Source organism: Salmo trutta, chromosome 31 (assembly GCF_901001165.1).
Source record: "Salmo trutta chromosome 31, fSalTru1.1, whole genome shotgun sequence".
Lineage (NCBI taxonomy): Eukaryota > Metazoa > Chordata > Actinopteri > Salmoniformes > Salmonidae > Salmo > Salmo trutta.
In genome coordinates, this window is record NC_042987.1 from 19624275 (window position 1) to 19645598 (window position 21324).

At 41.4% G+C, this 21324-nt stretch overlaps 1 protein-coding gene and 1 long non-coding RNA gene across 4 annotated transcripts in view; one reads left to right on the forward strand and one right to left on the reverse strand.

Annotated features, from left to right (window-relative positions):
- Window positions 1-21324, reverse strand: part of LOC115169700 (E3 ubiquitin-protein ligase HECW1) — a 49352-nt gene that overhangs the window by 3198 nt on the left and 24830 nt on the right. For all 3 annotated transcript variants that reach the window (XM_029725599.1, XM_029725598.1, XM_029725597.1), the window contains exons 18-26: window positions 15810-15893; window positions 15618-15721; window positions 15344-15458; window positions 15019-15132; window positions 14639-14791; window positions 11965-12063; window positions 11435-11564; window positions 3749-3895; window positions 3375-3489 (exon numbers count right to left, since the gene is read on the reverse strand). In XM_029725599.1, coding sequence (XP_029581459.1) covers window positions 3375-3489; window positions 3749-3895; window positions 11435-11564; window positions 11965-12063; window positions 14639-14791; window positions 15019-15132; window positions 15344-15458; window positions 15618-15721; window positions 15810-15893 — 1061 coding nt within the window. The remainder of the gene's footprint in view (window positions 1-3374; window positions 3490-3748; window positions 3896-11434; window positions 11565-11964; window positions 12064-14638; window positions 14792-15018; window positions 15133-15343; window positions 15459-15617; window positions 15722-15809; window positions 15894-21324) is intronic.
- LOC115169701 (uncharacterized) lies at window positions 1031-2910 on the forward strand. The gene is made up of 3 exons (XR_003870906.1): window positions 1031-1398; window positions 1756-1865; window positions 2037-2910. It is a non-coding gene; the product is annotated as an uncharacterized LOC115169701 (long non-coding RNA).

The window sequence follows — 21324 nt, forward strand, 5'->3', positions numbered from 1 at the left end:
TCAAACTCCTTTGTTGTTGAAATGCCATAGAAGAGTTGGCTACAGCATATACAATATAGAAATCGGGCAATAGGGATGATGATTCAACAAGGGACTGTGGCGTCCCTTACAAAAACATGTCAAATATGGCTGGGAATTGCCAGGGACCTCACAATACTTAGGTGCCGAAACAATATTTATTGTGATTCGCATGATTATCACGATACTATTTGTATTGTGATTCGATACTTTGATTTTATTGCAATTTTACATAGTGAGGAATATCTCTGCTGCAGAGAGAAGAGCGACCATGAGAACATTGCTTTTATCAGTCATGGAAATAAAAGTTCTGAAAACATGTTGGCTCATTATTTAAAAAGAAGATGGAGAACAAGCTATAGCTATACCATTTTTTTTTAGATCGATACTTGGAGTCAAAGTATCGATTATAATATCGTCCAAATATAATATTCTGATATGTAGCTCTATGGATCCCCCCAATCAAGTAATGTAAAAAATTGCAGTTTCACAATGCGAAATTGCTGTTTTCATCACATGAAACCATATTTTCACATGTATTCAATTTACAGTTCACATGTTAACATCACCTTTTCATATGTGAAGAAAATAACATGTTTTTACCTCGCATGTGCATTGCAATTTCACATGTTAAAAACATTCCCTTTCACAAAATTCGAAGTATTGAAAAATATATATATTGAAAGCAAAACATGAACCCAGCCTTTTTACCAGTTGGAAGTTTTGGCACATTCATTCCAGCAACATAGCTGCATCCAATCATTATTGGCTATTGAGCGGCTTTGAAGCCACGGGTTGATCATACTGGCTATAGCCACGGGAAGTAGGGGTGCTGAGGGTTAACAAAAAATATATAATATACAAATAAATAAAAACAATTGTGCACTAGGACTTTATTACTCCCGTAGGAGCAGAGAGAAATACTTGTCAGCAGAGTGGGAAAAAAATACATCCCCATCAAACTCCATCTAACAATTGAATGTGCCCTTTACATCACATGGGTAGTGGCGGATTGGCCGTCGGGAGCACCGGGACATTTCCCGGTGGCCTGATGGTCGTTTTGGCCTGCCGTGAATAGTCAACTTGACCAGCGACAATATAGCAAGCAGGAATGAGTTGACTGAGAATCCACGCATCAGGCGCGACTCTCGCTCTCGCGCTGCAGTGTCCCCGCGCTAAAAATGACATCAGGTCTCTCCGCGGCGCACATAGCAACCGTCTACCTGCTTCTCTACTGATAACATTTTAGACAAGTCGCACCGCGAAATGGACGGTCAGAAAAGGAAAGGTAGAGCAGAGAATTAAAAAATAGAAAGGCCCTTGCCACAGACGCAGCTAAATGCTGCAAAATAAGCGACATGTTCACCAGTAAGGGACCAGGTCAGTCAAAAACACTAGCTAAAACACACACACACACACAACACCCAGCATGGCTTGATAAGTAGCCTAGCTAATAGTGACACAACGGCCGGTAGGCTAAACAGTTTGCACGTTTTACGTCTTCGTGGAGGAATTATATCATAGCAATGAGTGCAACATAGCGATCATAATGACATTGACGGCAATATGTTTCAACTAGTAAAAAATAGTAAACCTAGACTATGGACTTGCCATCATTCGGTCATGACTCATTCCACATAAGCTAGGGAAAGTGCACATATAATGTACAGCGAAACAGGCTACAGTAACTTGACTGCACAAATTGAAGTTATTTACAATGTTAATCTCATTCTGCAGAGCAACCTGGGGGGGAGAAGAGAGAGAGGCATTCTGGAGGAGCAGCAGGACTGTGATGCTGAAGCTCAGACTGCTCTCCCATAGAAGAGAACAAAAAAAAAGAGAACCAGGTGAGTTGGCAGAAGACGAGCCCATTGCTAATGCAGACATGGATTACAAAATCAAGATCCACAATGTGGTACTGAACACTGTTGTTGAAAGTATTCACTGCCGTTATGCAGCAAATACAGTGCTGTGTGCAGATGGAATTTGATGAACATGCCACTGTTGCGGCATTGCAGGCTGAACTGATCAGCCTTGCACAACAGTGGGAAAGACTGAAACAGTCAGCGTTGGAGGAGTACAACACCAGGGCTGCCGCCGCCAGTGACGAATCAGGGGAAGGCTTTGAGGATCCTGATGAAAGTGTGGAGTTGGTGAGCAGAATTTGTTCCATATGTAAAAATGGCCCGGTACACTGCTATCTTCTCCTGTCTCTACAATCTGCTCACGGATGCGTATCACATCACTGATTTGGGATACAAGTCCCTCCTCATCCTATCCATCACTCAGGTGGCTAGAGAGAGGACCTTCTCCACCCTGAAATTCATGAAGAACCGCCTAAGAACCTCCCTGACTCAAGAGAACCTTGAAGCGTTTGTTTTGATGGCAACAGAAGGAGATTCTTATGGGACTTGACAAAGATGACATCATTGACAAGATGGCAGAGAGCAGTGAGTTACTGCACCTACTGGTTTACTAGTGGTAATTACTCACTGGTTACTCTGAAGTAGCTATGCTATGACTCTTCCTTAACAGGCTGACAAGGGTGAAAGAAAATTTGCTGTGAGTTAAAGCTTTTGTACAGAGGCATGTTTTTTGGACTTTTGTATTATACTTGCAGTTATGTAGCCAATGTTCAATTTCATTGACTCAGTGTATAGATGTTTATTTTTGTGCTGTTTGCTTTATGGACACCAGTGAGTGAACATTGTAATCTACATTTTCTTGTAGAGGAGTGCTTTTTTGACTTTTGTATTATACTTACTTACATTGTTGTAGCTTATGTTCGTTCAGTGAATGTGTGTGTGACGTTTTGATACGCTTGAATATAAAGATAATTTGAGCTAGCTCTGTATATCTCATCCTCTTTTAAATAAATGTAGGCTAATCGTTTTGTGTGTCCAGCCTTGTACATTTGTATGTGCTACAGTATGATTGGTGTATTCCTAGTGAGTTTGAGGGTGCTCCCATAGCATACCTTAAACTCAGTGTTCAGATAGGCTACTTGTTGGTCAGTCCCAAATGTTTGTATTTTGTAATGTGGATAATTTCTTTCCAGATGAACATACTGGCCAAATGTATAACTAGTTTGGTACCCGTTACATCAACAAATAGGATTAGCCTACAAAATTAGCGGTCTGGTGGTTTGCGTGAACAGGGTGGCCTGGGATGGAGTCAAAATCCCGGCCTGAATTATTGTTTCAGTCCGGCCCTGCACATGGGTGTCATGGTAGTGGATACATTGCCTTTAAAAACATGTTGGGACACACATTAACCGTAGTCCTAGACTAAAACGCATGTTTGTAGATTCTCCATTAGGTAATGTTCAGTAATGTGCTCCGTTGAAGTCTGCTCACCTCCTCTATACTCTGTGTTGTTCCTCCAGTCATTGAGGTCTATCTCAGCTGTCCCAGCGATGACCAGCTCCAACTCTCTGGCATCGAACACTGACACCAGCCGGGAATCCACCACCTGGAGAAATATATCCGAAACATAGAACGTTAAACGATGTAAGAGTGTACATATTTAGACACATTGCTCCTGTCATTCACTTGGTGACTTCATTTGATAGTCATGTTCTATTGCATTCTAAGAAACTTGAAGAAATCATATTTGAAGTGCAAAGTGAAAGCCCTCTGAAAGCATAGACAGGCTGGAAAAAACAAATTAGACATATTGGGGAAAATCATGCCATGGCCATTGACTGTTGCCCTGAGAGTGTTTACTGTACCTCATAGAAGCCCCTGACCAGTGCCTCTGTCTGCTTGACCACTCCTCTCTCCACCCTCCATTTCACCATGCGGTCAATGTACTCCTTCTTATTCTTCTCTGTCACATTAATGTTGGCCCCTCCAGACTTCAGCTCTCTCTCTGTTACCTGCCCGCAAATAGAGCAATATCCATGTTACAATACAGACATACCTTACAATGCAAAAGCCCCAATGAAAGTACACTACATGACCAAATGTATGTGGACACCTGCTTGTCGAACATATCATTCCAAAATCATGGGCATTACTATGGAGTTGGTCCCCCCTTTGCTGCTATAACAGCCTCCACTCTTCTGGGAAGGCTTTCCACTAGATGTGGGAATATTGCAGCGAGGACTTCCATTCAGGCACAAGAGCATTAGAGAGATGGAGGTCATGAGCAGATGAGCTCCTGCATTTTTCAGCATGTTTTGAAAAAATATAGATTTAGAGTTAGATAAACTTGGATTTTTTTGGCAGGGATATACAGTTGAAGTTGGAATTTTACATACACTTCGGTAGTAGTCATTAAATCCTGTTTTTCAACCACAAATTTCTTGTGAAAAAACTATAGTTTTGGCAAGTCGGTTAGGACATCTACTTTATGCATAACATAAGTACTTTTTCCAACAATTGTTTACAGACAGATTATTTCACTTATAATTCACTGTATCACAATTTAGTGGGTCAGAAGATTACATACACTAAGTTGACTGTGCCTTTAAAGAGCTCATTCCAGAAAATGATGTCATGGCTTTAGAAGCTTCCGATAGGCTAAATTACATCATTTGAGTCAATTGGAGGTGTACCTGTGGATGTATTTCAAGGCCTACCTTCAAACTCAGTGCCTCTTTGCTTGACATCATGGGGAAAATCAAATGAAATCAGCCAAGGCCTCAGGAATAAAAATCGTACAGTGAGGGGAAAAAAGTATTTGATCCCCTGCTGATTTTGTACGTTTGCCCTCTGACAAAGAAATGATCAGTCTATAATTTTAATGGTAGGTTTATTTGAACAGTGAGAGACAGAATAACAAAAATCCAGAAAAACGCATGTCAAAAATGATTTGCATTTTAATGAGGGAAATAAATATTTGACCCCTCTGCAAAACATGACTTAGTACTTGGTGGCAAAACCCTTGTTGGCAATCAGAGGTCAGACGTTTCTTGTAGTTGGCCACCAGGTTTGCACACATCTTTGCAGATCTTCTCCAAGTCATTAAGGTTTCGAGGCAGATTTTTGGCAACTCGAACCTTCAGCTCCCTCCACAGATTTTCTATGGGATTAAGGTCTGGAGACTGGCTAGGCCACTCCAGGACCTTAATGTGCTTCTTCTTGAGCCACTCCTTTGTTGCCTTGGCCGTGTGTTTTGGGTCATTGTCATGCTGGAATACCCATCCACGACCCATGTTCAATGCCCTGGCTGAGGGAAGGAGGTTCTCACCCAAGATTTGACGGTACATGGCCCCATCCATCGTCCCTTTGATGCGGTGAAGTTGTCCTGTCCCAGCTGCCTTGAGATCATTGACAAGATCCTCCCGTGTAGTTCTGGGCTGATTCCTCACCATTCTCATGATCATTGCAACTCCACGAGGTGAGATCTTGAATGGAGCCCCAGGCCGAGGGAGATTGACAGTTCTTTTGTGTTTCTTCCATTTGCGAATAATCGCACCAACTGTTGTCACCTTCTCACCAAGCTGCTTGGCGATGGTCTTGTAGCCCATTCCAGCCTTGTGTAGGTCTACAATCTTGTCCCTGACATCCTTGGAGAGCTCTTTGGTCTTGGCCATGGTGGAGAGTTTGGAATCTGATTGATTGATTGCTTCTGTGGACAGGTGTCTTTTATACAGGTAACAAACTGAGATTAGGAGCACTCCCTTTAAGAGTGTGCACCTAATCTCAGCTCGTTACCTGTATTAAAGACACCTGGGAGCCAGAAATCTTTCTGATTGAGAGGGGGTCAAATACTTATTTCCCTCATTAAAATGCAAATCAATTTAGAACATTTTTGACATGCGTTTTTCTGGATTTTTTTGTTGTTATTCTGTCTCTCACTGTTCAAATCTACCATTAAAATTATAGACTGATCATTTCTTTGTCAGTGGGCAAACGTACAAAATCAGCAAGGGATCAAATACTTTTTTCCCCTCACTGTAGACCTACACAAGTCTGGTTCATCCTTGGGAGCAATTTCCAAACGCCTGAAGGTACCATGTTCATCTGTACAAACAATAGTACGCAAGTATAAACACCATGGGACCACGCAGCCGTCATACCGCTCAGGAAGGAGACATGTTCTGTCTCCTAGAGATGAACGTACTTTGGTGCGAAAAGTGCAAATCAATCCCAGAACAACAGCAAAGGACCTTGTGAAGATTCTTTGCGGAAACCGGAACAAAAGTATCTATGTCCACAGTAAAACGAGTCCTATATTGACATAACCTGAAAGGCCGCTCAGCAATGAAGAAGCCACTGCTCCAAAACCGCCATTAAAAAGCTGGACTACAGTTTGCAACTGCACATGGGGACAAAGATTGTACTTTTTGAAGGAATGTCCTCTGGTCTGATGAAACAAAAATAGAACTGTTTGGCCATAATGACCATCATCATGTTTGGATGAAAAAGGGGGAGGCTTGCAAGCCGAAGAACACCATCCCAACCGTGAAGCACGGGGGTGGCAGCATCATGTTGTGGGGGTGCTTTGCTGAAGGAGGGACTGGTGCATTTCACAAAATAGATGGCATCATGAGGGAGGAAAATTATGTGGCCATATTGAAGCAACATCTCAAGACATCAGTCAGGAAGTTAAAGCTTGGTCGCAAATGGGTCTTCCAAATGGACAATGACCCCAAGCATACTTCCAAAGTTGTGGCAAAATGGCTTAAAGACAACAAAGTCAAGGTATTGGAGTGGCCATCACAAAGCCCTGACCTCAATCTTATAGAAAATATGTGGGCAGAACTGAAAAAGCGTGTGCGAGCAAGGAGGCCTACAAACCTGACTCAGTTACACCAGCTCTCTCAGGAGGAATGGGCCAAAATTCACCCAACTTATTGTGGGAAGCTTGTAGAAGGCTAACCAAAACGTTTGACCCAAGTTTAACAATTTAAAGGCAATGCTGCCAAATACTTTTTGAGTGTATGGAAACTTCTGACTCACTGGGAATGTGATGAAAGAAATTAAAGCTGAAATAAATAATTCTCTCTACTATTATTCTGACATTTCACATTCTTAAAATAAAGTGGTGATCCTAACTGACCTAAAACATTTTTACTGGGATTAAATGTCAGGAATTGTGAAAAACTGAGTTTTTAAATGTATTTGGCTAAGGTGTATGTAAACTTCCGACTTCAACTGTATACAGGATGACCCTACCGTGGGACTGTTTGTTCCCACACTCGGTACTCTGACTCTATTGGTTACATAGACTTTTGGCCCCCCATCCTATTCTAACCACCTCTCGCCGGCTGTGTATTTATGTTACCTGATGAAATTGCTGTATAATATGATCCTGTTGCCATCTAATGCTCATTCAAATGTCATAAATCAACACTGCAGAGCTCTCCCTGTCCTATGCCGTGCCTTGATTGTATTACTGTTGATGATATCTGGAAAAGTGCATGTACACCCTGGCCCATCTACTGTTGCTAGCCCCAATTCTGACTTGTGCTCTGATATCTGTTTCACTGATATCTGCTCTCGTAAAAGCCTGGGTTTTCTGCGCGTTAACACTAGAAGCTTATTACCTAAAATGGATCAATTGAAAGTGTGGTTTCACAGCTCCAATCCAGATGTGTTGGTCATTACTGAGACGTGGTTAAGGAATAGTTTTTTTGAATACTGATGTCAACCTTTCTGGCTATAACCTTGTTTGGCAAGAGATCTTCCTAAGGTGGGGGAGTGGAAATCTTTACCAAGGATCACCTTCAGTGCTCCGTTATCTCCACTTAGTCTGTCCCCAAACAATTTGATTTGCTGGTTTTAAGCATTCAACTTTCAAATAGCTCTTCATTGACTGTTGAAGGTTTTTTTTTCATCCTCCATCTGCACCGGCCTGTACCCTACCTGCCCTAAGCTCTCTCCTGGCCCCTAAACTCTCTCTGAATTTGTCCTGCTACAGTAGGTGACCTAAACTGGGACATGCTTAAGCCTGACCAAGTCCTAAAGCAATGGGACTCCCTAAATCTTTCTCAGATTATTACCAATCCCACAAGGTATGACTCCAAACACCCAGAAAAGGCTACTCTCCTCAATGTTCTCCTCACAAATAATCCTGATAGGTACCAGTCCAGTGTTTTCAGTAATGACCTTTTGTGAAAACTGTTTAACAGCCTGTGCTCGTAATGGCTGCTCAGTGAGACGTCCTGTCCTGATTTGTCATAGACGGTTGCTAAAACACTTTAATGAGCAAGCCTTCCTTCATGACCTGGCCTCTGTAAATTGGTATAGAATCAGCTTGATCCCCTCTGTCAAAGAAACTTGGACGTTCTTTTTTGATATCTTCAGTGATATTGTTAACAAACACGCCTCCATAAAGAGAATTAGAAATAGGTTCAGCCCCTGGTTCGACCGTGATCTTGCAGAGTTACTCCACCTCAATAATTCAATTTTTGCCGAAAGGCTTGGCACACGCATACTCAGGCTGACGAGCTCTCGTTCAGGCAAATGAGAAATAAGTGCACTCAGGATAGCCTGAGTGCAAAGTTAGTTACTTTAAGTAGCAGTTCTCTCTCTGTCGGTGTAACCCCAAGAAGTTCTGGAAAACGGTTAATGACCTGGAGAATAAACCCTCCTTCTCAAAGTTGATGATGTGGTTGTTACTGACAAGAAGCACATGGCTGAGCTCTTTAAATCACCACTTCATTAAGTCAGGATTCCTATTTGACTCAGCCATGCCTCCTTGCCCGTCCAACATTTCCTCATCCCTCACCCCTTCTAATGCGACTCCCCGATGCTCCTCCCTCTTTTCCCCTGCCCGCAACAAAGTTTCTCCCTGCAGGTGGTCACTGAGTCCGAGGTGCTAAAAGAGCTCCTTAAACTTTGACCCTAAAAAAACATCTGTGTCACTGCAACCTTAAAGGTCCTCAATGATGTCAACATTGTCCTTGATTCTAAGCAATGTTGTGCTGCTATTTTTATTGACTTGGCCAAAGCTTTTGATATGGTAGACCATTCCATTCTTGTGGTCCGGCTAAGGAGTATTGGTGTGTCTAAGGGGTCTTCGGCCTGGTTTGCTAACTACCTCTCTCAGAGTGCAGTGTATAAAGTGAGAACATCTGCTCTCTCAGCCACTGCCTGTCACCAAGGGAGTACCCCAAGGCTCGATCCTAGGCCCCATGCTCTTCTCAATTTACATCAACAACATAGCTCAGGCAGAAGCTCTCTCACCATTAATATGCAGATGATAGTCTTATACTCAACTGGTGCCTCCCCAGATTTTGTGTTAAACGCTCTACAACAAAGCTTTCTTGGTGTCCAACAAGCTTTCTCTACCCTTAAACTTCTTCTGAACAGCTCCAAAACAAAGGTTGTGGTTTGGTAAGAAGAATGCCCCTCTCCCCACAGGTGTGATTACTACTTCTGAGGGTTTAGAGCTTGAGGTAGTCACCTCATACAAGTACTTGGGAGTATGGCTAGACGGTACACTGTTGTTCTCTCAGCACATATCAAAGCTGCAGGCTAAAGTTAAATCTAGACATGGTTTGCCAAACTAACCCTGATTCAGATGACCATGCTAGATTATGGAGACGTAATTTATAGATCGGCAGGTAGGGGTGCTCTCAAGCGGCTAGATGTTCTTTACCATTCGGTCATAAGATTTGCCACCAATGCTCCTTATAGGACACATCACTGCACTCTATACTCTTCTGTAAGCTGGTCATCTCTGTATATCCGTCGCAAGACCCACTGGTTGTTGCTTATTTATAAAACCCTCTTAGGCCTTAGGCCTCACTCCCCCCTATCTGAGATATCTACTGCAGCCCTCATCCTCCACATACAACACTTGTTCTGCCAGTCACATTCTGTTAAAGGTTCCCAAAGCACACATGTCCCTGAGTCGCTCGTCTTTTCAGTTCGCTGCAGCTAGCGAGTGGAATGAGCTGCAACAAACACTCATACTGGACAGTTTTATATCAATCTCTTCATTAAAAGACTCAATCATGGACACTCTTACTGACAGTTGTGGCTGCTTTGCGTGATGTATTGTTGCCTCTACCTTCTTGCCCTTTGTGCTGTTGTCTGTGCCCAACAATGTTTCTACCCTGTTTTGTGCTGCTACCATGTTGTGCTGCTGCCATGTTGTGATGCTGCCATGCTGTGTTGTCATGTGTTGCTGCCATGTTATGTTGTTGTCTTAGGTCTCTTTTATGTAGTGTTGTTGTCTCTCGTCATTATGTGTGTTTTGTCCTATATTTTTATTAGATTTCATTATTTGTAATCCCAGTCCCCATCCCTGCAGGAGGCCTTTTGGTAGGCCATCATTGTAAATAATAATAATTTCTTAATTGACTTGCTTAGTTAAATAAAGGTTAATGTTGGGCAATTAGGTCTGGCTCGCAGTCTGTGCTCCAGTTCATCCCAAATGGGTTCGATGGAGTTGAGGTCAGAGCTCTGTGCAGGCCAGTCAAGTTCTTCCACACCAAAATCGACAAACCATTTCTGTATGGACTTCGCTTTGTGCATGGGGCATTGTCACCCTGAAACAGAAAAGGGCCTTCTCCAAACTGTTGCCACAAAGTTAGAAGCTCCACCAAACTTTACAGTTGGCACTATGCATTCGGGCAGGTATCGTTCTCCTGGCATCCGCCAAACCCAGATTAGTCCGTCAGCCTGCTAGCTGGTGAAGCGTGATTCATCACTCCAGAGAACACATTTCCACTGCTCTAGAGTCCAATGGCAGCGAGCTTTACACCATTCCAGGTGACGCTTGGCATTGCGCATGGTGATCTTAGGCTTGTGTGCGGCTCCTCGGCCATGGAAACCCATTTCATGAATTTCCCGACGAACAGTTATTTTGCTGACGTTGCTTCCAGAGGTAGTTTGGAACTTGGTAGTAAGTGTTGCAACTGAGGCCAGACAATTTTTATGAGCTATGCGCTTCAGCACTCGGCAGTCCCGTTCTGTGAGCTTGTGTGGCCTACCACTTAGCGGCTGATCTGTTGTTGCTCCTAGACCTTTTCACTACACAATAACAGCCCTTACAGTTGACCGGGGCAGCTCTAGCAGGGCAGAAATTTGATGAACTTTTGTCTATGGAGATTGCATGGCTGTGTGCTCGATTTTATACATCTGTCAGCAACGGGCGTGGCGGAAATAGCTGAATCAACTATTTTGAAGTAGTGTCCACATACTTTTATATATAGTGTATATACTCAAAGATATACACAGATCATGAGGATAATTTCGTAGTAAAATAACATCTTATACTTTAGCTCGCTTTGGGTTTATGTTTAGACACTGTACGCATTTCTTATCATTGAGGACACCACTGGAGGCTGCTGAGGGGAGGACGGCCCATAATAATAGCTTGAACGGAGCGAATGGAATGAGGGGTGTGTGTTTGATGTATTTGATACTATTCCAAATCATTCCGCTCCAGCCATTACGACAAGCCCGTCCTCCCCATTTAAGGTGCCACCAACCTCCTGTGGAGGAGACACACATACCTGTCCGAAGACTTCCTCATTCACAGTGAAGGTAAGGTCCAGCATGTCTGTGATGTCATTGTCTTTCATCCACTGTAGACTCTGATGGAACTCCTCGTCTAGGTATTCCAGATCACTCAGGTCAGTGGCTCTGCACAGGTAAACATTTATCTCACACATTAACTGCTTTGGGGTTCACTAGGTATTACTGCACAAAGCAACCCACTGCCTTAAAGTCAATCAAGGGGAGTAACTCACTCACTAGCCTGAGGTGCATTTCCTTTGTGTTTAATTGTAAAGAATGCTGATTGTGTCAGTTGTTGTAGCCCATTATCATCCTATCTGGGGAGACTTGTCATTAGTGCTCACGCTAGAAAGTCACTCAATCAGGGTTAGACTGTGTTAAGCCTCAAACTTCTTTGGACATTTATGCCAGACTGCACACTAATCCAATATGGATCATTTTTCTTTGTTGTTAACGTGGCACAGACTTTTTTTCTGTACAGAAGAATTGTAAAGGTCAATGTCGAGAGACAGAAAGAAACACTCACAGTCTGAGGAGAGCCTTGTAGAAGGGCCGCGTGAAGAAGGCATCCAGGAGATACTGGTGGATCAACACCAGTCCCAAAATACGGCCACTAAACCGGAACCTGCACACAAACACACACAGACAGGTCTCACACACACACAACTTCAAAATCTTCAATATAGAAATGCTACCAAAAATAATTTACAGAAACTTGTTACAAATGAAGTCATCCATGATTCACCAAATTACATTTTTGAAAGAAGCAACATTTTTTAAGCATGTTTTCTTTTCATTCTCCATTTACACTGATTGATGTTAACTGTCAGGATTTCTTTCCTAACAGTAATGTAAAATTAACAAATTTACAGAAAGACCTGTGTGAAGGCCAACTTACAGAAGAGGAACTTTGAGGCAATTAAAACTTTTCAGTCTGAAAAAACACCAGGGCTTGATGGTATACCAGTAGAGGTATATCAGACCCTTTTTGATGTACTCAAAGATCCATTATTAGCATGTTTTAATTACGCCTATAAAAATGGTAGATGTTCAGGTACTCAACAAGGACTGATTTCATTACTACTAAAACAGGACCCAGGTGGTAAGTATAAAGATCTAGTCCATTTAAAAAAAACTGGAGGCCTCTTACACTTCAATGTTGCGATGTGAAAATCCTGGCAAAATGCATAGCACATAGAATAAAAAAGGTTTTACCAGATATTGTTCATCCTGATCAGACGTTTTTTTTTTACATGGACAATATATTGGAGATAATATACGACAATTACTTGAAACAATTGAACATTATGAAACATCAAAGATACCAGGCCTGGTCTCCATAGCAGATTTTGAAAAGGTGTTTGATAAAGTATGACTAGAATTTATATATAAATGCCTGGATTACTTTAACCCATTATATAAAAGATTCACCGAAATAAAAGTTCTGTACAGCAACCCCAGATGTAAAATAGTAAATAATGGTTTCTTCTCAGAAAGTATTGAGCATTTAAGAGGAGTAAAACAAGGCTGTTGTTTCCATATCTATTTATTATGGCCATTTGAAATGCTAGCTATTAAAAGTAGATCTAACAAGAATATCAAGGGGTTAGAAATCCAGGGCATAAAAACAAGTGTCAATGTATGCTGATGACTCAAGTTTTTTTTCTTAAGTCCGCATTGTGGATCTCTGCACAGTCTCATTGAAGATCTTGATCACTTTTCTAGTCTCTCTGGACTAAAACCTAATTATGACAAGTGTACCATATTACGTATTGGATCATTAAACAACAGTGTTTACACTATCTTGTAGGTTACCAATAAAATGGGCAGATGGTGAAGTAGACATACTTGGTATTCACATCTCAAAAAAGATAATAGAACTGACAAATCAATTTCAATAGAAAGTTAGCAAAAATAGATAAGATTTCTGCAACCATGGAGAGGTAAATACTTGTCTATTTATGGAAAAATCACATTGATTAACTCTTTGAACCTATCACAGTTTACTTACTTACTAATGGCGCTACTCCAGACGACTCGTTTTTTAAAATCATATGAGCAAAGAATATTAAATTTTCTTTGGAATACTAAGCCAGACAAACATGCCTATTTAACTTGTTTGCCTGCCGCATATTAAAAGATACAAATTGTCTGAAAGGAAATGGCATAAATAAAAAAATTATACCAGTTTCATTTGAGGACCAAAAAGTTGACAGCTGCGCCATACATGTTGCAAAATAAATGGGAAGAGATTTTCTATGTACCGATTCCATGGCACATGGTTTATGAACTGGTACAAAAAACACTTGATTCAACACTTCAAGTTTTTTCAATGTAAATTATTATACAAAATTCTTGCCACTAACACAATGCTATATATATATGGGGCATACAACCATCTCAGCTCTGTAGATGTTGCTGCGAAGACAGAATCACTAGATCATTTATTCTGTAGCATGTTTCTGGTCACAGGTTCAGGAATGGTTAAAAAAATCACAACATTCACTTACAATTAACCTTACAAACAGCAGTGTTGGGTAATTTGGAAAGCCAAATAATAATACTCGTAGGAAAGGTTTATCTTTAGCTCACAATCTGTGGATATTATACGATTTAGAAAGGTTCAAAATGTATGTAAAACATCACAACACAATTGAAAAATATATGGCACATGGAAACCAAACAAGGGTAGTCTATGGTGATAGGTGGGATGGGCTGAGAGTGGCTGAGGGGTGGGATTAAAGAGCTTATGTTTAGTAATGTATTGTTATGTGACTGCTTAATATTAAAGTACCATGTATGCAAAATGTATGTATATGTAGCAGAAAAGCTGTAAAAAATAAACAAGATAAGTGTCCTCCGAAGAGGGAGATTGGTGGATGGGTTAATATAAAATAAAAAATAAACTAGAAATCCAATGCAATTAAAGTGTTTAGGTCTCTTGACATGAGATTTCTATGAAACCCATTACTTTTTTCCTCCATACAAGAACAAGCCCAGGGTCATGATCATTAGGACATGGAAAACATTTGAAAATGCTCTGCAACGGAAAACAATTAAGAGTGTTTCTTATTAGACAAGTCAAGGTAGTCCCTCCTGGTTTCAGTCAGTTTTCTTCAATTTGGGGCCTAATGAACACATCCCAGGTTTTATGAGTTTGAAGGAAGCTTAAACACAGGACAAGCAGATGCCCTCCTCACCATTCCAGATGGTTCTCTACGAAGGCGGACATGGGGCTGATCTGGACGGTGTATGTGTCGTTGGCTGAGTACTCAAACAGGCCATAGTAGGGGTTGAACAGCTCCTGAGACAGCAGGAAGAAGAACTCTCTGGATGGCCCACTGTAGTCCAGCCTGATGGTGTGGGAAAGAGGAGACCTGAGTTATGTCAGTAGCAGACAAATAAAACAAACATTTGTTAACCTCTATCGCCCAAAAATGAGCAGTTTGTTCTTTAAAAGACGAGAGGGGTTTCCTTCTTGACACGTTCATTACTTTTTCAAAGTAACTGAATTGAATTCAGTAATCCTAAAGACATGTTATTTCATGTGTTCAGGTAAATAGAAGAAGCTTTGGTGTACCCCTCCTCTCCTATGAAGGTGATGTAGAGCTTATTCCTCTGTAGTTCCTTGCGTGAGTAGGCCATGACCTGGTTAAAGGTACCCTCCAGCAGGTGGTCTCTCCGGACGATAAGCCTGGAGCACAACAACATCATAGGATGCTCAGCAACACAGAAATGGATATTCAGTATAGTGCTAATTTGCATACACAAATTAATTTGCATACACAACACTCATGTCATTGGAGGACTGCATGTCACGGAGGACTGCATGTTCTATTCTGTAACTGTATTTGAAAAAGGTGTGCGTAATCATGTTAATGGACATTTTAGACTGCTTTCCTTACTTGATCTTTCCTGGGCCCTGGCCATAGCCTTTAGCCTCCAGTTTCCTGTAGAAGTTGCGTAGTTTGGCCTCAAAGTCTCTCCGGTACGGGGCAGGCGCTCTCGCTCTTGACATTCCTGTTGACAAGCACATTCAACTCCGTGACATGCAGTCCTCCAATGACATGAGACATGGATATAACACAAGTATAACCATATGTGACATGGTTTTTGACCAATTCTTGTGAATACATTTTCAACCCACTACGGCTCTGTTTGCCATTAGTGCCAACCCACCTGGAGAGTTCTGTGGTGAAGACCCTGGTGAACAACGCGGAGAGAAGCTGAAGCCAGGATGGAAGGAGGGCGGAACATAGGACATGATCTCCTCTTCAAACAAGCTGTAGGGACATCCAACAAGTGACAAACATGGAAATAATGACAATACTACAATGAAACATTCAGGGGGTAATAACAGTTGCCACCTACCTCAACAGTATCACCAGGTCTGCATCACATGCTAGTTTCTCCAGTCTTTGGGTGCCCTCTGTTCTGATGTAGTGGATCTTTTCCCTGCAAGCACACATGACACAGACATTATAAACATACACTATAATCTGGACTAGACTGGGTGTGTTCTATCAAACCTGACAGAATATAATAACTTTATTTCGTTACACTTTACATTAGTGCCTTTACTACTGTGTAATTATTCCTGTAATTACAGTGTAACAAATTACTCCCTATTACACTTTACACTGTACTTAGGGTTACTTCAGGGTATGGTTAGGGTTTTGGTTGAAGCTAGGGTTAGTTTTAGGGTTTTGGTTGAAGCTAGGGTTAGTTTTATGGCTTTGGTTGAAGCTAGGGTTAGTGTTATGGTTTAGGTTGAAGCTAGGGTTAGTGTTATGGTTTTGGTTGAAGCTAGGGTTAGTGTTAGGGTTTTGGTTGAAGCTAGGGTTAGTGTTAGGGTTTTGGTTGAAGCTAGGGTTAGTGTTAGGGTTTTGGTTGAAGCTAGGGTTAGTGTTATGGTTTTGGTTGAAGCTAGGGTTAGTGTTAGGGTTTTGGTTGAAGCTAGGGTTAGTGTTAGGGTTTTGGTTGAAGCTAGGGTTAGTGTTATGGTTTTGGTTGAAGCTAGGGTTAGTGTTATGGTTTTGGTTGAAGCTAGGGTTAGTGTTATGGTTTTGGTTGAAGCTAGGATTAGTGTTATGGTTTTGGTTGAAGCTAGGGTTAGTGTTATGGTTTTGGTTGAAGCTAGGGTTAGTGTTATGGTTTTGGTTGAAGCTAGGGTTAGTGTTATGGTTTTGGTTGAAGCTAGGGTTAGTGTTATGGTTTTGGTTGAAGCTAGGGTTAGTGTTAGGGTTTTGGTTGAAGCTAGGGTTAGTGTTATGGTTTTGGTTGAAGCTAGGGTTAGTGTTATGGTTTTGGTTGAAGCTAGGGTTAGTGTTATGGTTTTGGTTGAAGCTAGGGTTAGTGTTATGGTTTTGGTTGAAGCTAGGGTTAGTGTTATGGTTTTGGTTGAAGCTAGGATTAGTGTTAGGGTTTTGGTTGAAGCTAGGGTTAGTGTTAGGGTTTTGGTTGAAGCTAGGGTTAGTGTTATGGTTTTGGTTGAAGCTAGGGTTAGTGTTATGGTTTTGGTTGAAGCTAGGGTTAGTGTTATGGTTTTGGTTGAAGCTAGGGTTAGTGTTATGGTTTTGGTTGAAGCTAGGGTTAGTGTTATGGTTTTGGTTGAAGCTAGGGTTAGTGTTATGGTTTAGGTTGAAGCTAGGGTTAGTGTTATGGTTTTGGTTGAAGCTAGGGTTAGTGTTATGGTTTTGGTTGAAGCTAGGGTTAGTGTTATGGTTTTGGTTGAAGCTAGTGTTTTGTTTGATGGGGGGTATTTTACCATAGGAAAATACAGGAGTATATTCAAAATAATTTGTAGACAAATGTTTGTTATAGTTGTAGGTAAAAGCATCTGGATCTCCCAAGGGGTTAGGGTTAGTCATGGGAACCAAGGAGGTTTAGGGTAGGCCTCAGGAATGGTTAAGGTTAGGTATGGGTGCCAGAAAGGTTAAGGTTAGGATTCAGGTCTCTCGAGTGATTCGGGTTAGGTATAGGAGCCAGAGAGGTCAGTGTTAGGGCTCAGGCCTTGGGGGTGATTAGGGTTAGAATAGTTCCAGACAACAGGCTTTCAAAAGGAAAGGTCTGTATACTAGGCTGATGATAGCTACAAGACCTACATGTACAGTTGAAGTCAGAAGTTTACATACACTTAGGTAGGAGTCATTAACTCGTTTTTCAACCACTAGACACATTTCTTGTGAACAAACTATAGTTTTAGCAAGTCGGTTAGGACATCTACTTTGTGCATGACACAAGTCATTTTTCCAACAATTGTTTACAGACATATTAGTTCAATGTATCACAATTCCAGTGTGTCAGAAGTTTACATGCACTAAGTTGACTGTGCCTTTAAACAGCTTGGAAAATTCCAGAAAATGATGTCGTGGCTTTAGAACCTTCTGATAGGCTAATTGACATCATTTGACTCAATTGGAGGTGTACCTGTGGATGTATTTCAAGGCCTACCTTCAAACTCAGTGCCTCTTTGCTTGACATCGTGGGAAAATCAAAAGAAATCAGCCAAGACCTCAGGAAAAACAATTGTAGACCTCCACAAGTCTGGTTCATCCCTGGGAGCAATTTCCAAATGCCTGAAGGTACCATGTTCATCTGTACAAACAATAGTATGTAACTATAAACACCATGGGACCACGCAGCCGTCATACCGCTCAGGAAGGAGACGCATTCTGTCTCCTAGAGTTGAACGTACTTTGGTGCGAAAAGTGCAAATCAATTCCAGAACAACAGCAAAGGACCTTGTGAAGATGCTGGAGGAAACGGGTACAAAAGTATCTATATCCACAGTAAAACGAGTCCTATATCGTCATAACCTGAAAGGCCGCTCAGCAATGAAGAAGCCATTGCTCCAAAACAGCCATAAAAAAGCCAGACTACGGTTTGCAACTGCACATGGGGACAAAGATCATACTTTTTGGAGAAATATCCTCTGGTCTAATGACACAAAAATAGAACTGTTTGGCCATAATGACCATCCTTATGTTTGGAGGAAAAAGGGGGAGGCTTGTAAGCTGAAGAACACCATCCCAACTGTGAAACACGGGGGTGGCAGCATCATGTTGTGGGGGTGCTTTGCTGCAGGAGGGACTGGTGCACTTCACAAAATAGATGGCATCATGAGGGAGGAAAATTATGTGGATATATTGAAGCAACATCTCAAGACATCAGTCAGGAAGTTAAAGCTTGGTCGCAAATGGGTCTTCCAAATGGACAATGACCCCAAGCATACTTCCAAAGTTGTGGCAAAATGGCTTAAGGACAACAAAGTCAAGGCATTGGAGTGGGCATCACAAAGCCCTGACCTCAATCCTATAGAAAATTTGTGGGCAGATCTGAAAAAGCGTGTGCGAGCAAGGAGGCCTACAAACCTGACTCAGTTACACCAGCTCTGTCAAGACGAACGGGCCAAAATTCACCCAACTTATTGTGGGAAGCTTGTGGAAGGCTACCCAAAACGTTTGACCCAAGTTAAACAATTTAAAGGCAATGCTGCCAAATACTAATTGAGTGTATGGAAACTTCTGACCCACTGGGAAGGTGATGACAGAAATAAAAGCTGAAATAAATCATTCTCTCTACTATTATTCTGACATTTCACATTCTTAAAATAAAGTGGTGATCCTAACTGACCTAAGACAGGGCATTTTTACTAGGATAAAAAGTCAGGAATTGTGAAAAACTGAGTTGAAATGTATTTGGCTAAGGTATGTAAACTTCCGGCTTCAACAGTATATTCAGAAACACACCAAAATATATTAAATAAGAATAATGAATCCAAAGGGCTTTCAAATTGAGGGAATATTTGGGATGTGGAATAAGTGCAAATCATAAATGCAAATCATACGTCAAATCCCCAAAATAGGAAGAAAAAAATGTATTCCTATAAATATTCACTCAAATTGAAACTAAAGTAAGCCTATGAGGAGTTATTTCCATCACACAATTTCTACCAAATCCACACAAAAGTAATCAAAGGTAAAGAGATTCTACAGGAATCCAGACAATAAATAATAATGATTATGACAAGTACAATAGATCTGTAGCTTTATCCTAAACCAATTCAGAAATCCCAGTGGAGACTTCAAGTCTAAAGCAGCCACAAGATGGAGACAAATTACTGTGTGGCTTTTTATTTCACATTGAGGCCGAGAGCCGGGCTGCCCAATCCTCTTCCTGAAGATCTACTGTCCAGTTGGTTTTCAGTCCAACCCTAATTTAGCGTATCTGATTCAGCTAGTTAAGGTCTTGTTGAGCAGCTAATTAGTAGAATCAGGTGTGTTAAATTAGGGTTGGACTGAAAACCCACAGGACTGTAGGGTTGGGTAGCCCTGGTTTAGAGAATCAATGGTTCCTACTGGTCTAATCCATTGTCACTCTGCTCCCTGTCTTTGAGTTTTTGACCACCAGGCCAAAAATTCTAAGGTTCTCCACTGTATGAGCCCTTAAGTGGGCATACAACCCTTCTGAATGTGGTATAGATTTTTTTTTAATCTGCATTGTGTGTCTCTGTAATATAGAGTTCATGACAAACAAGGCACTCGATCCCATAAACCACATTTCCAGTATCTAATGGGACTACATGCCTGATTGGGGCCCCCAAACCCGAAGGCCTATTGGACAGAAACTTTTTGGGGGTAAAATGCTTATTCTGTACCAGTTTCTTCTTAGACAGGCTTGAATGGACTAGATGTCCTTCAAGTTCTTATTCCTCCTATAGGCTGAGATTGCCCTGAAATATTTCAAGGCCTCACAATCATTCAGGGCCTGTTGAAAATTAGATTTAAGTTCAGAGTGGAACCCCTCCAGAGCCTGAGAATAAGTCCCCACAGATGGAACCACGTGGTGGTTATCCTTCTCTACCTTATATGCTCCATGGGTCTGGAAGGTCTGATTTACCTGTCTTAACCTCTCTTAGGAACTGCCTAGAGTAGCCCATGGGCCTTAAGGCTGAGGAGAGTATTCTTGTGGCCTCCTCTATTTCCCCAGGGAAACTACAAATTCTGTGGAAAGGTATAAGTTGTGATTTGATCAACCCCCTTTATGTGTGTTTTGCATGGAAACTACATTTGTGAAGGAGGGCATGTCTATCTGTTTCCTTAAAGAAAACTTTAGTTGCCAATTGTTTGGTTTCTCCCCCCTTTCAATGAAAAATATCTGTGGATCTAGAAATTCTATTTTTTTTGTATTGCAAATTATGTGTAATGGTGATTGCTAAGTGATGTGAATTCAAAAGGTTTAAGAATTCCCTGAATTCAGAGATGGAGCCTCCCCACAGTCCAAAAATACCATCCGGATACCTAAGGTGCAGCAATTGTAAGGTCTTACATTTAAGGAAAGCAGTTTCTTCCCAAAAACCCATGTACAAATTTGTAAAACTTGGGGAGAATGTCTTTCCCATGTCTGTACCATGTATCTGGAGGTAGTACTTCCCATTGAACTCAAAGTAATTTCTGGTGAGGCTCAACTCCAACAAATTCAAGATAACCCTATCCGGTCGACTGGGGTCAGGATACCTCTGCAAGGCATTTGCAACTGCCTGTAGATCTAATTTGGTATCAATGTCTGTGTACAAAGAATTAATATCAATGGAGAATAAAAAAACATTTATTGGTATCTTTTAACCCTTCAGCCTGTTGACAAATTCACAAGTATCCTTAACATAGCTGAGATAGAGGATTGATATAAAAATCTGTATATTCAGCTATTTTTATTTTATTTTACCTTTATTTAACTAGGCAAGTCAGTTAAGAACAAATTGTTATTTTCAATTATGGCCTAGGAACAGTGGGTTAACTGCCTTGTTCAGGGGCAGACTGACAGATTTTTACCTTGTCGGCTCGGGGATTCAATCTTACTAGCCCAGCGCTCTAACCACAAGGCT